The 16507-nt window shown below is 41.4% G+C and overlaps 1 protein-coding gene across 1 annotated transcript; it reads left to right on the forward strand.

Moving 5' to 3' along the window:
* The first annotated feature begins 111 nt into the window (after positions 1 to 111).
* Positions 112 to 8813, forward strand: rnd1a (Rho family GTPase 1a). The gene is made up of 5 exons (XM_047608517.1): positions 112 to 448; positions 1014 to 1101; positions 5269 to 5378; positions 5454 to 5588; positions 5696 to 8813. The coding sequence occupies exons 1-5, from the start codon at positions 329 to 331 to the stop codon at positions 5939 to 5941; spliced, it is 699 nt and encodes a 232-aa protein (XP_047464473.1). The 5' UTR covers positions 112 to 328; the 3' UTR covers positions 5942 to 8813.
* Positions 8814 to 16507: the final 7694 nt, after the last annotated feature.

Genomic DNA, 16507 nt, shown 5'->3' on the forward strand with positions numbered 1-16507 from the left:
CCTCTCTCCAGTGCAGGCCTTTAAGGATATTAGTATCCGAGTAGTACCACCTCCAGCCCTCTTATGTTATTGATGCGATGCGCTCATTGGTTGGCGCCACAATATAAAGTTCCGCAGTGACTCTCCTCTCTCCACCTCCGCTGTTGCTGCTGCTCTACCTCACAGACCAGGACGGAGTCACCACAGAGCCGCTCACTCACTCACTCAGTCAGTCACCGGGAGGATTTACTAAACTTCACCTGCTTTATTATCTCTCCTGCGTCCTAGGAAGGTCTGTGTCTCTCGTTTTTTTTGTTTTTCCTTTTTTTTTTCTTTATCAACCTGCGCAATGAAGGAGAGGAGACTCACGCAGCCCTGTGTAGCGAGGTGTAAGCTGGTGCTGGTTGGAGACGTCCAATGCGGTAAAACTGCGATGTTACAAGTCCTGGTGAAGGACTGCTACCCAGAGGTAAGAGGTCTCCGCACACGTCTAATGGCTCACTGTAGGGGCAGTATAGTAGAAACTGCAGCCGTGAAAATCATTAGTAATTTACAGGTCATCTTTTAGTCATTCATTGCATCCCTGAGGAGGAATAAATATCTTTAAATTACTAATATACACATTTATACTAGCATAGGTATTAGTGTCAGTGTCACGTGAGTTTGCATTTATAAAGATGTAGTGTAATTAAGAGTGAAGGCACGAAGAGACGCGTTAAAAAGTTTTTTTATGCACTAAATGAGACTCAAAATTGGATTAAACACACAAGAGATTCTGTGTATTTAGCCTAGCCCACTGACTAAAATGGAGTTCTCAAATTAATAGAAGCATTTGTTTGTACAACACAAACACAACAGCCTCAACATGAAAACACAAAGCTGAATCAACAGCCCTCAGTTATTTTAAACAAATGCTGAATGAGGCTAATATTTGGTTAAGTTGAGGTTTATTTGTGATTTCCCTTTCCAGTTATTACATTTCACACCTTTTTGGTGTTGATCATTGAAGACTGCTCTTTAATTGTCACCTCTAGACCTACGTCCCAACTGTGTTTGAGAACTACACGGCCTGTCTGGATCTGGAGGACCAACGTGTTGAGCTCAGCCTTTGGGACACATCAGGTGAGCATTGACGTGTCACCGAAACATTTCGTTCTGCAACGCTGTCATGTCCTCGTCCCTCGGTTCGTTGACTCAGCTGGGGGAAAAAAAAATCAAAAGTCGTCCCTGTGGTTTCAGGCCGAGGTGAAGTTAATGTATTCGGCTTCGGTTCTGTATTGACGGGTTAATATTTGGAACTTGTTCACCCTCGCTGGTGCAGCCAGCCTGGAGTCGACTAATGGTTGCAAATGAAGCCACCCTTTGTTTTGGTGACAGTGTAACAGTTTGAGTGCAGTTTACCCAGATTTCCGGTATCTGTCAGTCCTGTTTAGATGCCGTTAAGCAGCTTTTCTCTGGTGTGAAATCTGATAAGAGATCTGGTGGGTTGGTGAAGGAAGTGAGGGCCAGGCCTGAGTAACAAGCTCAGTATGAAGCCCAGTTTCTATTAAAAAAATGGATCAAAATGTGAGGAAATATGAGACAATATTGTCAGGGACGTTTGTCAAATACATGTTTGGTGCCGATTTATGACCGTATTCTAAGTTTCTAGGTCCCTAGTATTAATTTGGGCCCTGATGTATGTATTCACGCTAATTTCTTTTTGATTATATCAACATTATTGGATGGATTCAATTAACATGTAAAGTATTTTCTTGACTATGCTTTTCTATACTTTCTAAGGATGTGCGTGGCATTTTGAGGTTTCTTTTCTGTCTTGTCCAACAGTCCAAAAACCAAAATGTTCAGGTTTTAAAGCATAAAATGCCATCAAATATTGACCTTTGCACATGAAAAATGCCTTTCTGTCTGTGGGTTGCTGGATATATCCACTTTTCATAGCTGGCAGTTGTTACACTCTACAAGGGTGTGGCATTTGTGAACTGACCTTTTATAATGATTGTAATTTGAAAGAGTTCAGGCGCCTACATTGATCAGGGTGCACACGCACAGTGGGTGGGCAAAGCCCAGATTCAAATTATAAGGTGCACTTAATTTCCCCCGAACCTCCGACCTCAGTGCGGAAGAAGAAATTCTTTTTTAGCCGTCTTGATTATAAATACAGACCAGGGCTGAAAGAATTGGCCCGTTAATCAACAGAGAATTCAGCTGCAGCTCTTTTAACAATCTAATAATTGTATGATTTGGATACTTTAACCAGAAATGCCAATAATTTGCTGTTTCCAGGTCCTTCAGTGGGAAGGAGCTTTTATGCTTTAGCTTGTTTCACGTTAAACTGAAGATCTTTCACTGCGAGTCGAGCCAATGAAGACGATTTGACATCATCTGGGGAAACTAAGGGTGGATATTTTTATCGCAGTTTGTAAATGTTTTAGGCCAAAGTGAGCGGATGAGTAAATCAAACCGCGTGGAAATGTTCTATGGGCCGTGTGAGAAGGTTAAATGCAGCGGCCTGCTGTCGTTAAACAGACAAAATGAAAAGTAAACGGTGTCGACAAGAAAACGAGCCGTGAGCTACTGTGTGATTTATTTATTTATTTATTTTTTTCGGTAACGGAGCTGGCTGAGGCTTTGTGTTCAGAGGAAGTCGGGCAGTGCCAGTTGGCCGGTACAGGGTCTGTTTCACAGGAGGAGAGGGGGGATGCCTCGTCCACACAGGGGGTGGAAGTCCACAAGAGAGCGGGCAAGCTTGTGTGTCCTGCCTCATTGTGTGCTTGTGTGTGTGTCGTACAGTCTGTGAACAGAAGGCACAAGTGAGGGATACAGAGAGGAAAAAAAATATGCATGACCTCCACGCCGCCTTATGGTGCGTGCTGCCGGGGGAAAAAAGGAAAAGAAGGTCTTATGTAACTGAAAGCAGTGGTGGGCTAATGTAGGTTTGTGTGTTTGTCTCCCACGAAGTAAAAAAAAAACTTTCTGGACAGTCAACCTTTCCCGAGGAAACATTGCATAAGACCCGTTACGTTTGCAACACACATACAGTATATATACACACCATTCTTTATTCTGCCTCTTCATTTCTAACGCTTTGCTACAGCTTAAGGTTACTTTCATTGTTAACCATTTTCTCAATGAATCATGAATTCCCTCTTTTTGTCTGGAAAAACAGCCTAAAAATCAGGTCATCGGGTAAAGAAAAGCAGGAAATCATTACTGCTCCCATTTCTCCAGGTGTCATTCGGCAATTCAGCACGATTTTTAAGACAGAAACCGAAGAGAAAAGACTTCTTTTTATCAAAACGATCTTTCTCCCTGCGTATGAAAATGGTCTTGTTTGCTCAAGTTAAAGGGATGTTTGTGTGTCCAGGCCGGGAGCTGCTGACGCGTGGGAGGCGGTAGGTGCGAGAAGTTGTGTACTCTTCAGATCTGCCTGCCTCCTCTTTCTCGAGCCTTACATCACCTTAGATAGTTATGTGACGGCCGTTCCGATTCCCACGAAAATAAACGCCGTCGATGGAGAAGTCGTTGTATAAGTCGTTCTGCTTTAAGGTCGAATCTAGACGGGATGGATGGAGCAGGAGGTTTATTTCGAACTGCAGCGCTGCTTGATATTCTGCTAAAGCGTTTGGCGAATGCCCCACTAGAATGCGAAATTCATCAGGACAACATGATTGTTACTTATATTAGACTCCTACTGGGATTAACTATCTATTCTTGGCGCAATTATATCCTCTTATATTTGAAAGGAAAGCTTCTTGTGCACATTTGGCCCCCCGAGGACAGGAGTAGGAAATTAAATCCTAGTGTTTGTGTGTGGGGAGTGATTAAGTGGCAGGGGAAGACAATAGAGTGCGGACGTCCTGTCAGTCTATTTTAACGCTCAGGAAGACTCCTGTGCTAAAAACAAAGTACAGCATATACTCTGGGCTGTTTATGGAAATGGAGGCAAGATGTGTTTCCTGAACGCCATGAGTCACTTTCTCATAACGAAGTAGGACAAGTTTGATTGTAATCGAGATAGATCGTCTGAGTGAGATGATGACTGGTTAATGGTGTGATGCTGGGGGTATGAGAAGCTTTTAAATGCCACCAGTTTACTCTTCCTTTCTCTTCCTGTGGGCGCTGTATCAATACTTGTCACACACTAAGCTGATGGCCGACCTTTTGTTTGTGTTGGCTCAAGGTTTTATGGTTTTCCCTGCACCTCTGACACTAGTGGGACCCCACTCATGTTGAACTGGTTGCAAAGTGCTCCTGATTTACATCCGTATCTGACCTGAACAATTTAAATGAATATTTTTAGAACGAATACACTGTCGGCGAGGACGGCTCTGTATGGAGGTTTTTAGCTTTCCTAGCCTCACACCTAACAGCACCCGTTACCCCTGAGGCCGTTCTTCCCTTATGAATGACACATACAGGCCACCTGCTGGTGTGAAGGTTTGCGCCTTGTCAAGTGATCAAGTGCAGCTTTTTTTTTTCTTTTTTTTTTCTCTCAGATACTAAAAACATCCATACCACACAGTACTCAGTACTACTCAGTACAGTACTCGGCATTTACAGTATTTATTGTCATGTTTAAACTTTAGTAAAGAAACTTTGCTAATGACTCATAATTGAAGGATGTGGTTGGTTCAGAATCGAACTGCCTGACTCACTGAGTTACTTTTCTGGAGAATTATTTCTCAGTGAGAAATTATTTGCTCTTTTATGGGTTTGGCAGGTGTGTTTGTATGTGTTAAGACCTGCACATCCGCCTGCGCATTTAAAAAAAATAAATTAAAAAAAAAATGGTATTTGAATTACCGTAACTCACAGATGGACAAAATTCAAAGTGTGTCTGAACACTGGGAAGTTGCTCTTTCTGGGGGATAAAACACTGCCATTACAGTAATTGTGACGCACTGCTGCTGTCGGCTGCAGGTCGGGGAGCGACTAAAGACTGGGGAGCCCCAGGAAGAAAGAGTTGTTTGGAGTAATTTGTTGGTAAAAACAAACTTGTTATACCATTGGGATGTCACAAAGGTCTACCCAGTGTTCAGCCACACTTTGAATACTGTCGATAGAGTAAACCACTGTGAGCTACGGTAATTCAAATACCGCGTGCTTTAACGAATCACCAGCGATATTTAAGGGGCTAATGTGAGGAGTGTGACTGTGATGGGACGTTGCAGTAATAATGGTATCAACTGGCAGAGTGTAGAGAGCGGTTTCTGTTTCTTCACAAAAACATTGTTTCATGTTGTGTCCGTCTTCCTAAACCATTTTTAATTTCTCTTGTTCTTCAAGGTTCTCCGTACTATGACAACGTCAGGCCTCTCTGCTACAGTGACTCCGATGCAGTGCTCTTATGCTTCGACATCAGCCGACCAGACACGGTGGACGGTGCGCTGAAGAAGGTAAGAACTGCTGTAATTCACTCTTACTAGATTATTATGTGACAGTCCGATGACGTCGGCTTCTTCTCTGTGCAGTGGAAAGCAGAGATCCAGGACTTCTGCCCCAGCACTCGTATCCTGCTAATAGGCTGCAAGACCGACCTGCGCACAGATGTATGCACTCGCATGGAGCTGTCCAATCAGAAACAAGCTCCAATCTCCCATGAACAGGTCCGTGTGCAGCTCTTTACTCATGCATAAGTTTGGTAACTAAAAGTCCTCGTCGGTTAAGATTTCCTTCGGACCTCCCGCTGATTTTAATTTGGTTTTGATTTTAGGGGTCGTCCTTGGCCAAGCAGCTGGGAGCGGAGGCTTACCTGGAGTGCTCAGCCTTCACGTCGGAGAAGAGCATCCACAGTGTTTTCCGTACTGCGGCTCTGGCCTGCATGAACAAACTCCAGCCTGCCAACAAGCCCAGCCCGGTCCGCCGACTCTCCAAGAGACTCCTACACCTGCCCAGCAGGACAGAGCTCCTCTCTTCCACCTTCAGCAAGGACAAGTCCAAGAGCTGCTCCATTATGTGAATGCTGGATGAGAGGATAAGAGAGGACCTATACTGTAGCTGCTGAGCTCTGGAGCAGGGTGCGCAACGGAAAGAGAGCAATGATGTGGATTTCTGCAAAGCTTCTCTCTCCTTTGCAGCATCCTCCCCGAGACTCCTGTAAACCACTTCCAAAAAGATCTCTCTATAGTCAACTCTGAAAGTTTTGATCATAACTTGTCACCAGCACAAACCGCTCGATGTTCAATTAAATTATCTTATACAAGCAGAGCAGAACAGAGGCGCTCTGAGCTGCAACGAGGCTGCCGTGAATCAGCCCAAATAAGGTCAGTACCTTTTCGCTTTAGCATGAAGGAAGTGGTTGTAAACACTGCATTAAACTGATGAGGCCTACTTGAAATTCCAATAGCGATGCCCCCTTCTCATCCATCTCATTGTCTGAATGTCTGTTTAAGGTCACGGCGTGGGCCGAGTGACGAGGTGAAATGTAAAATCCGACAGTGACAGTAAGTGGTATCTACGGAAAGGCAGCACGGGGAATTTAAAACATCGGCCCTTAAAGAAATTATTCCCCGGCTGACCCCTCGCAATATTTTCGTTTGGGGGGGGGGAATTAAAGCTGACGGCGGAGGAAAGGTGGAGAGAGGGGAGGGATTTGGCAAGCGGGGTGTTCATTTGCAAAGGCAGTGGGAGGACAAAGCGAGAGCACATCTGAAGGAGCGCAGTGTGACTCAGCACTCACATGAGCCACGAAACAGTCAAGGGTGGACTTAATGTGTGAGAAACCAACTCACAAAAACCCTGTGCCATATAAATACTGACTGAATATGTCATTGTGAGATTCAGTTCACATCATCCATCACCACAGCAGCTTTGACTTACTTGTTCTGGTGGTGTTACATGTGGATGAATCACCTTTTTTTTGGGTCCTTAATGGATGCCAGTTTTCATAGATGTTTTATCAAGACCTATGGTGGTTCATTCATTCTTGTTCATTGACCTGACAAAGATTTCTGAATGGATTTATCGTACCAAAAGAGAAGAAGTCCTCTCATATGTCTCAAGCTCCAGATGCTAAATTCAAGGTGTTTTACACCAACTTAACAACGTACACTTAAAACTTCAGCTTATGAAAAGAGAGTGCGTCCTATTTTACCCACAGTTCATCTAAACTCGTAGAGATATGGTCTTACATTCAGTCCTGGATAAACAGTGAAATCAAATTACTTTAACTACACTTGGTGTGTTGTTCCCAAAAAAGTGTTTGTTTTTTTGTTTTTTACTCCCACACACATGCAGTGAAAAGAGCGACTGTAAAACAGTGAAGACATTTTTCTGAGCTCCACAAACCACTTACACAAAAAACTGTTTTGGGAGTCTGAGTTTTGGTCGCGTATGCTTCCTGTGTGCTCACCTTTAAAAGTCACAGACACTAATGCTCTAAGGGCCCAGAATCCACCCAGTATCCAGTTCTTGTTGTTACAGCCGTGGGTACCTAGATACCAGACTCAAAGATGGCACCTGCTCTCCTTGACTGAGAATTCAAGGTGTACTTCTGTGTTGTACAGCTCGGGTCATGAATTTCAGATTGGTGGAAGAAAACTCACTTTTGTCGACCGTTGAGAGGTTTTACAAACACATCTTCCGTGGATTAAAAATTCATAGTGACGCGAGTGAAATCTGACCTTGGAGGTGTTTTACAGATGCCTGATTCATAACGGTGGTCTTTTGACAATGCTTGTGGGCTGTACTAATTCAAGTTTCCTAGCTCCATTATTCCAGATATCTTAATACATCCACGCCCGCTGGCCTGAATCAAAGATGAGGATGAGAGACGCATTTAACAAGATGACAATTTAACCTAAAATAAATCATGTCTGCATGAAGACTTGGATGCCCCTGAGAGGACACTGGGGGAGACGTCTGAGTTGATTCACTTAAACAGGCTGGTCCTGTCTTTTCTTTCTGTGCTTTGGATATATTTTATTTAACAACTATCCAGAGAACTGTTCTTCTCACATTTTCCACTTAAAATAACAGACCTTTTGTTTTTCCTGCCTGGTGTTGCTCCCTTCTCCTGACTGTCACTGGTGTTTTTGTGGCCGTTGATGTTGTTGTGGGATTCATCGGAGTCTTCTGGCATTAGCCGCTGTTGACAGCTCGGCTAATGGAGGGACTTGATGATTTGTAGGTCTGCACTGAAAAAGGCTGGCGATGTGCAGAGCGCTGGAATTTAACGCGTTGCCTGGCAACAGTGCGAGCAGGGGCAGTTCATGCCTCAGCGAGAGAGAGAGAGAGAGAGGGAGGGATGGCTCTCCGAGAGGGCGTCTCACCTTTTTATTTGTAGCATTAGACAGACGCCACAGCGAAGGTGATGGCTGGACTTATCAGGGAGCGGCGGACCGCCCAGGACGTCTACGTGGCTTCAGACACCCCACGCCGCCAGTGGCCAGGAGTGGGTTGTCGGAAACAACATGACATCTAAAACGTGTTTCTGTAGCTCTGCTGTACTCATCATTTCACTTCTCAGGCGTGTCTGACGCATCCTGCCACCTCGGACAAGATGCATTTTCTCCCGTACACAGCCATCGCTTCGCTTTGCTCATTTTGTCAGACGGATTTGTTTTTGTTTTTTTTCTGTACATATCCTTCCTCTTACTTCATATTATAATAAATTCCCCCCAAAAGAATGTTACTGAAGCCAAAAAACAAAACAAAAAAAAAATGCTTGTGTGAAGTTGCCTTTTACGGCTTAAATTATTTGCTGAATTGTGTATTTGTTATTGCCATTCGCTACTTTGTCTAGATCTTTTGTTTAAATAAATATGTATGAAGTCAATTTACAAGTCAGTGTTTCTGTGATTAACAAATTAAAGTTGATGGATGTGTCGTCACGTCGGTTTGATTTCTTAGATGCCAGATAAGAAACAAATAAGCCGTTTAAAAAAATAAAAGAAGAAGAAGCTTCAATGGGAATATAAATGAATGAAACCTCAAGAGGAACAACTGATGAAGGATGACTCAGGTGGTAAAACGTGCAAAATGTACTAACTATATACTATATAAGACACTTCTCTTTCCTGGGAACTTTCTCAGATCCACCTCTTATCTCTTCAGTTATGCAAAAATACACCAGACTGAACTTTTCACAGACTTTTAGGAGATGTGTCGAATTACAACAAAGGATTATTTGGGTAACTTTATCAAATTCAAGGCTTATTGAGAGAAGATAAGGCTACACTTTGTCTATGGATGATGATGATATACTGTTGCTTCAGTCAAGGGCACAGCAGCCCAATGCACATACTGTTCAGTAAGAAAGGCCAAGATACAGATAACAGATTATTATATGACTGAACAAAAAGCTAATGCATAAAAAGAAAGTGCAGTCAGGATTGAATCCGCAATGATTTCTCAGCATCAAAGTAAACTTTTTTTGTCCAGTCTCTAAGGACTGTGGCCTACAACCGCGTGACGACGGCAGCTACACGCTTATGGTGTCAGAACAAGCCTGTGGATGTCGTACCACTGAAGCATGAACACAGCCTGGAGGGATCAACCCTTCCCCCAACACACGCGTCCAACTCCATATGCATACATTACATTTACATACATGATTCATTCTGAGAACTTGCCACATTGTCTTTTTTGTTTTGTTGCTTGATTAAAAGGTTGTCCCATTGCGATTGTCTGATTTAAATAAATCCATCACCAAGAAAGGGAAAGAAGTCCACCATAAGATCCCTAATAACTGGGTGTAAGGAGTTAGTTTAATAGGACTTTAGTAAATAGATTTATCTTTAGAATTTAGGACATGATTCAAGATTCAAGATTACTTTATTGATCTCCGCAGGGAAATTATTTTGTCCAAGAGTCACAAGATAAGGAAAGAACGTACATGAACAAGACATAGACATAAGAATAAAATAAGAATAAGAATGAGGTAGAAGTAAAAATTGCAAAAAAAAAAGTGCAGTTGGCATAAATACCAGCACTAGGATCATGCACTGTAACCAAAAAAATATATATAAATAAATAAAACCAGGGAACAAATTAAATATTAAACCTAACTACCAGTCTGTTGGATGATTTATTTAAGAAATAATCCAAATTCAAACATAATGTTCGTATAATTTAGAGTAATTAGAGTACTGGATTATTCCTTCAGTAACTTATCTCACAATTATTATTTAAAAATTTAATATACAGTGTTTTTATTTATTTAATTTAATCTCTTCCCAGTTTACAACATAATTAGATAGCTTCTAGATCAGGTGTCCAACATATGTTGATTGGACTCTGCACTTATTAACAAGCTAGCATTAGTTAGCTAAGTAAACTAATGTTATCTTTTTCCATTAGCTAACTATTAGCTAATTCCATTCATTAAACAGTTGCATCTTACTGGCTGTACAGTATCTATTCAGTTGTTGATACTGTTTGTGTGGTGCTACTCATTTTAAATTAGCAATAATAATCTAATATTTGCACTTTGCAAACAGTAATCCAAAATTTATGGTTTAATTGCATCAACTCATCTGGTGCAGTTACTTGCTAATATGTGTTTCTAACATAACTTTCATGTTAGGCTAAACTATATAAATAATAAATATATATTTGCAATAGACAAGTACAGAAATTAAAATGTCTTCAAAAGCTGTTATCACTAACAACTCATGCTATGTTTTGCTGCTTCTATTCTATCTTGCTTTGTTTTATACTAATCAACCACCGTCCCTGACCTCCGTTACTACATTTGCTTTGTCTTTCATTTGACTGATGTTGTCTGTTATCAGTTCCTCCCCGGCTACGTCCTGCTGTCCCACCGACGATACGGCACAGACGAAGTGGCTGAATGTTTGCCATTCCTCAGCTATCACGCACAGGATATAGCAGCACTTTATCCATTACCTTTATACGGCAGCAGACAAGGCAATTGTGGGAATATTCTCTGCACCAGCAGCCTCAGATAAATTTCATCTTCTGGCTGCTCCAACATTGATTTTCTACAGCTGGAAATGGAAACGTGGTTTGATCAGCTTTTGGATAAACTAGTCTGCCCTGCCCGCCTTTCTGCTGAGACTGTCACTCTCCTCTCTTATCTTTCTCCACAGTTTCAGCCTCCCTGTCTCCCTCTAACACGTTTATCAAAAAACTGGCCAAAGTACATTACATGTCTCTGAAAATCAGATAACCCTCCAAATGAAGGAAGCACAGTACAGTCAGCCATGGCAGGTTGCTCCGAGGCATGATTATGCCTGCGTGATCGTAGTGGATGTGGAGCCAGCACTGCCACAGTCTTCTGACAAACACTGCACCTTTTGAGATGTTTATTATTTTTCCTGCAGAAACAAATTAAATTTTCCCTCCAGTCTGCAGCTACGATTAACTTGATGTGTGTGATTCCAGATACAGTGCGCGTCATTTAATGCTGTCCCAGTTTACGTATTTATTAAACAACTTTTTGATCAAGTGTCACAATATGTTGACTGCATCGTGCACTTACTAGCAGGCAAGCTAACGTCCTTTATATAGACAGTTGGAATTGAGCTGAAATACAGCTACATGCTTTCACGAGGGCAGGTTTAACTGCATAAATATTCCAAATAAGTAAAATGTGTTTATGTGAAGCTAACTAGCTGCTATCTGTAGCCGTATATTTCGTATCTAAATATGAACGGGGTGTCAATCTTCATAACTCTCTCAGCAAGAAAGCTTAAAAGGTTTATTAAATGTCAGCCTTTGAGCACATTACACTGCAATGGCTAAGAAGTCACAGGGACAATTCATAAATTTGGGATATACATACATATTACAGCATTACTGTCAACACAGAGACAAAAAGATAGATGTTGTCATCTAGTAAATGCCGTTAAATGTGGTTTGCACTGTCTCCGTGGATGGCCGAGGCTAATACATTGCTGTTATCTTTGCTTTTAATCAATTCTTTGCGTTGATGCATAAAATTGCAAATTTGCTCATTTAAGAATAGAAACCGAAAAAAAACAAACAAAACAATTGATGCTTGAAAATATATTTCTATGAGTTAATGAAGACACTTGAGGTCCTGCCATGTTTGAAGCCAAGTAATGAACAGGTCAGCAGCAAGTGATCTGTGTCTGTTCCTCTCTGGATGGATGGGAGCCTGCAGCACATTTGGTGAGACCGTTGAGGAGCCTGGATCAGGAAACAGGGGGAGGATGACTGAGGGAAGAGTGCTGCCATCTGAAAACCTCTCTGGGAGTTGGGGAAAATGGTCGCTGTGCAGCTCGTCTCATTACCACATAAGCACATCGTATATCAGACGTGGCAGCGCAAACACATGAAAACACACACGTTCACAGTCAACCTACCAGGCACGTCTCACACAGTAGTAACAGGAAAGAACGGTGAGGATGGCGGCTGGAAAATCTGCAGGCTGACATTTAGGTTGCATTCCCCCCATATGCACTGAGCTTTGCCACAGCTGCTCTGACAGTGTCATAACTCGTGTCTCAGGATGGAAAATTAGGCTATATGTCAAAGGCTCAGCTGGGGCAGGAGCAGAGGAGCGACTGTCCTATATCGGCATCTGCCTCTTTGGGATTCAGTCTAGCAGACTACGTGTAATGTCCTTCCTCGTAAATTTTATATATTTTTCACACTGTAGCTTATCCTTATGTTAACAACAATCTGTCAGCTAGTTTAAGAAGTTTTATATTTTTTAACAAGCTAACATTAGTTAGCTATGAATCTTCATTGTCATTATAAGAACATATTAACACCCTTAGTAGAGAGAACTCTGTATAAATATGTACAGAGAAAATGTAAGTAATGTCATAATGTACATAAAGTGCAGCTTAGTGCAAGTCCCAGGCTATGAAATGCTTAAGGTAAATTTGTGAGCTAATTCCATCGGCTAGCCATATTTAACCATTGCCTGCCAATGTTTAGCTTTTGTAGCATGCCAGTGAGCTCACATTATTTAATTAATTCATTTAGCTAACTAGCTGCTAATACTGCAAAGCTTTTTTGACAGTTCCCTGCTAAAGGGTTACGTTTGTTAGCAAGCTAAAATGACTTAGCTTAACCAGCTAAGGCTAGCTCACCAGTTGAACATTTTGAAACAGTGAAGTGACGGTTGATATTTATTCTCCAAAAGTCATGAATATGTTGAACTTTAGAGGGATTGGTTGGTGTATTTTGAACAGAGCCAGGCTAAATATTTTTCTTATCTTTACATTAATCTTACCACCTGCTGGCTGTACCTGTATATTTACCGTGGCCGACAAGAAAAATATATTCCTTCTACACAGCCGGTTTCTCTTGTCGAATACAGACTGTAAAAATAGATTAAAATTTAATTTCATCTCTGCAGGTCGGAGCAGCAGAACTGGCACCAAAATGACAAAAATGAAAGCTGAACTTCTCTGATTGCAGCGGACTTGAAGTGAAGTCAAGTTTCGTTCAATCAATCTGCCGATCTCTATCTGATGTTTCAGTGACAGCTTCAAGGAGCTCTCAGCCTATCTACAAGCTTCTGGCTACTTAACGCGGCACACAGACTTCACCACACAGCACAGTCAGAGTCATCCTGTAGCCTTAAACCCTGAGGATACGCTCATGTTAAGGTTAACCACATTACACTGTATTAGCATTAGCATACAGTGCTTAAAATCAAATCAGATGCGCAATAAATAAAAGTGTTATTTGTGTCAGTGTGTCAGTTCTGCCAGTGCAGACCAATTATTGGTGTATTTGCAGCTACAGCCATCCATGCATGATTTTATACATGTGAACTGGAGTATGAATGTGTGTCAGTGTGTGTGTTGTATACTAAGCAGTTGCACTCTGCATGTTTGCTCCTTTCTCCGAGAGCAGTGAGGTGATCCGGGTTCACACATGCTGGGGCTCAGCCCAGGTCTGCTGTAATGATAAGACCCTTTGTGTTCCTGCTAGAGGTGAATAAAATATCCTGGTATGACTATCCTGTGCCCTCCTTATCCACCCTTCTCCCTGAAAATCCCCATCTCACCGGCACTGCTCACCTTCACCAGATCTAACCCCCGCTTTGAGTATACGCGCCCTGTTTGGCACACCCCGAGGGCATGTCAGGAGTGAATGCTCCTCCAGCAGTTTAATTAGACAACCACGCCTGGCATCGAGGGATGTGGGGGGAAGGGAGCAGAGGCTGGGGCACATGAGGTGCCTGGGATGGGGGTCGACGTTGGGAGATGGGGAGGGGGAGATGTAGGAGACGAATGCGTACATCTGGCAAACAGTTACATCTGTGCCATCCAATCACATGACTCCAGAAAAAGTCTGTTTCTAGGGCTTCAGAGGTAAATATACACTGATCAGCTATATGTTATATCTTTGATCTCTCAACCCTCTGATACTGATTTACACAAACTTTTACTGTAATCAGCTGTTAGGTTGTTTAAGCCGGAAGACAATGAGGAGGATTATGTTGAAATAAAAACTCCATCAGAAAATTATTTAAGGTCATTAAAAATTATAATATATATTAAAATATATGTAAAATGTAAAATTATAATATATAAATGATATATTCTTTTAAATGTTGCATATGAAGTTTGCCTGTAGAGATTTACTAATTTCATTTTGTGTATACTATATGTATATATATATATATATATATATATATATATGGGAGATAGCCATGGGTCAAGTCATCACTTGGATTAGGGATACATTAAAATATTTAATAAATATTATTTATAAAAATAATGTATTTAATAAGCTATTAAAACTATTTTCAACTGACTGTAACTTACAATAAGTATCTGTTCATCTCATGTCATGTCCCTTCATCTCCTTGTCACTTTTCCGTTGCTGGTTCTTCACCAGAGACACCAAAAAATAAGGCAGCAGCCTTTTCAGGAAAATAATAGGGTGCATATTTTTTAGGTTCAGCTCTCAGACCAAATCTTCACCCTGTGCATCGCTCACTAAGGACAACTTTAGACATACCGTACGAGACATGCTCCTGATGGCAAATGTAGCGTCGTCATGGCAACGCTGAAGCACAAAGTATGAGGACAGGGTGTGTTTGTGCGTGAGTGAGGAGTGGTGACAAACTCCTTCTTTAGTTTCAGTTATACTTAATTTTAAATAAACCTACAGAAATAGTCATACACATTGTGAAAAGTACAATTTACAGTCAGTTTTGGCAGTTTTGGCTTCTTGTAGACCTGAAAAGGCGAGGTGATGCACACACGAATTTCATATATGATGAATACGGGCAGTACGTAAGAAGTTTTATTTGTGCCCTTTTGAATTGAAAATGTCCGTCTCCTCACTTATCAGACTGCTTTTTTTTTTTATCCCAGCTGGTTTTATCTGCTTGACCACAGACACAACAGCACATTTGTGTGTTGTTGTTAAGTGACCTTTGGCCCAGTGTTCAAGGGCCCTGAGACATAATAACATGAAAAATTATCCTTGAGACTGAAAGTTTTCATGTGAAAGGAACAAGAAAAGATTGTCAAATAATTCACCGGCTTTTTTCATACCAGGCATTTTGGCGTTTAAACACAGCTGAGTGACATTCGGATGTTTCAGGACCACCTGTACTGTTTTCATTCATACATGTAACATGTGTTTGTCTTTCTGTAACAGTGAAAATATCTGCTGTGGAAAAAAATTACTTTCAAAGATTATATACAGCCCTCACACATTTATGTGCAACTTCCATGCTCGACATTTCATAAACGACATAGTTGTGTATTCTTTTTTAACCACATCACTAGTTATTGCTGTTATGTGGATATTTTTTATACACTGTTCAGATGTACACATCTAATTTCACTGTACTCATGTACAATGACAATAAAGCATTTATTCACCCATTCATTATTCAAAGTGTCTTCAGTGCTGTTTAGACATATTCAATTAAAACTAAGCAGAGAGGTAAAAACGTGTCTTCATGAACACAGTTCAGCGCATGAGATTCAAACTCTGACTTCAACTGTCTTGCCAGTCTGTTGTTTTCTTCCCTGCTATCTTCTCCCTTTGTGTGTGTTTTATTAATTATTTTTTCATGCCATCAACTTTGATCTATTCCTACTGAAACAGTTCACCTTCAGAAGGGCTCCATAAATCTCTTTTGATCTCCCTATGGAAGAAAAGGCAGGTCCAGAATATGAATCAACGTCGAGCCCATTCAGACTGTTGCCAAGCATAGCAGCATCTAAAATGTCTTTTATCTATCTGTAAGAGCATGTACACACACACACACACACACACACACACAGCATTGGACGGTTTATATTACAGGAAAAACATAGTCTGGTCCTGGCACTTACAGCACGGCACTTCTTGAATTTTAATCTGCTACACAGGATAACATTTTTAAGTGGTTGCTAGCAGACAGGCCTGTTTCATCATGGCAGCAGGTCTGCATACCATTGCATTCAGTCTTCTATCAGGCAATAGCAGACTAATAAGAGAGCATCGTACTGAATTAAATATGTAACATTGGAAGAATGGTTCAGGTTCGTCAGGATGTTCGAGGAACTTTTACTGTGTGCTGTCATCTCTCAGAACTATATTAAGAAAACCTTTATTTGTCCCACAATGGGGAAAT

The sequence above is a fragment of the Mugil cephalus genome, chromosome 1 (assembly GCF_022458985.1).
Source record: "Mugil cephalus isolate CIBA_MC_2020 chromosome 1, CIBA_Mcephalus_1.1, whole genome shotgun sequence".
In the NCBI taxonomy this organism is placed as follows: domain Eukaryota; kingdom Metazoa; phylum Chordata; class Actinopteri; order Mugiliformes; family Mugilidae; genus Mugil; species Mugil cephalus.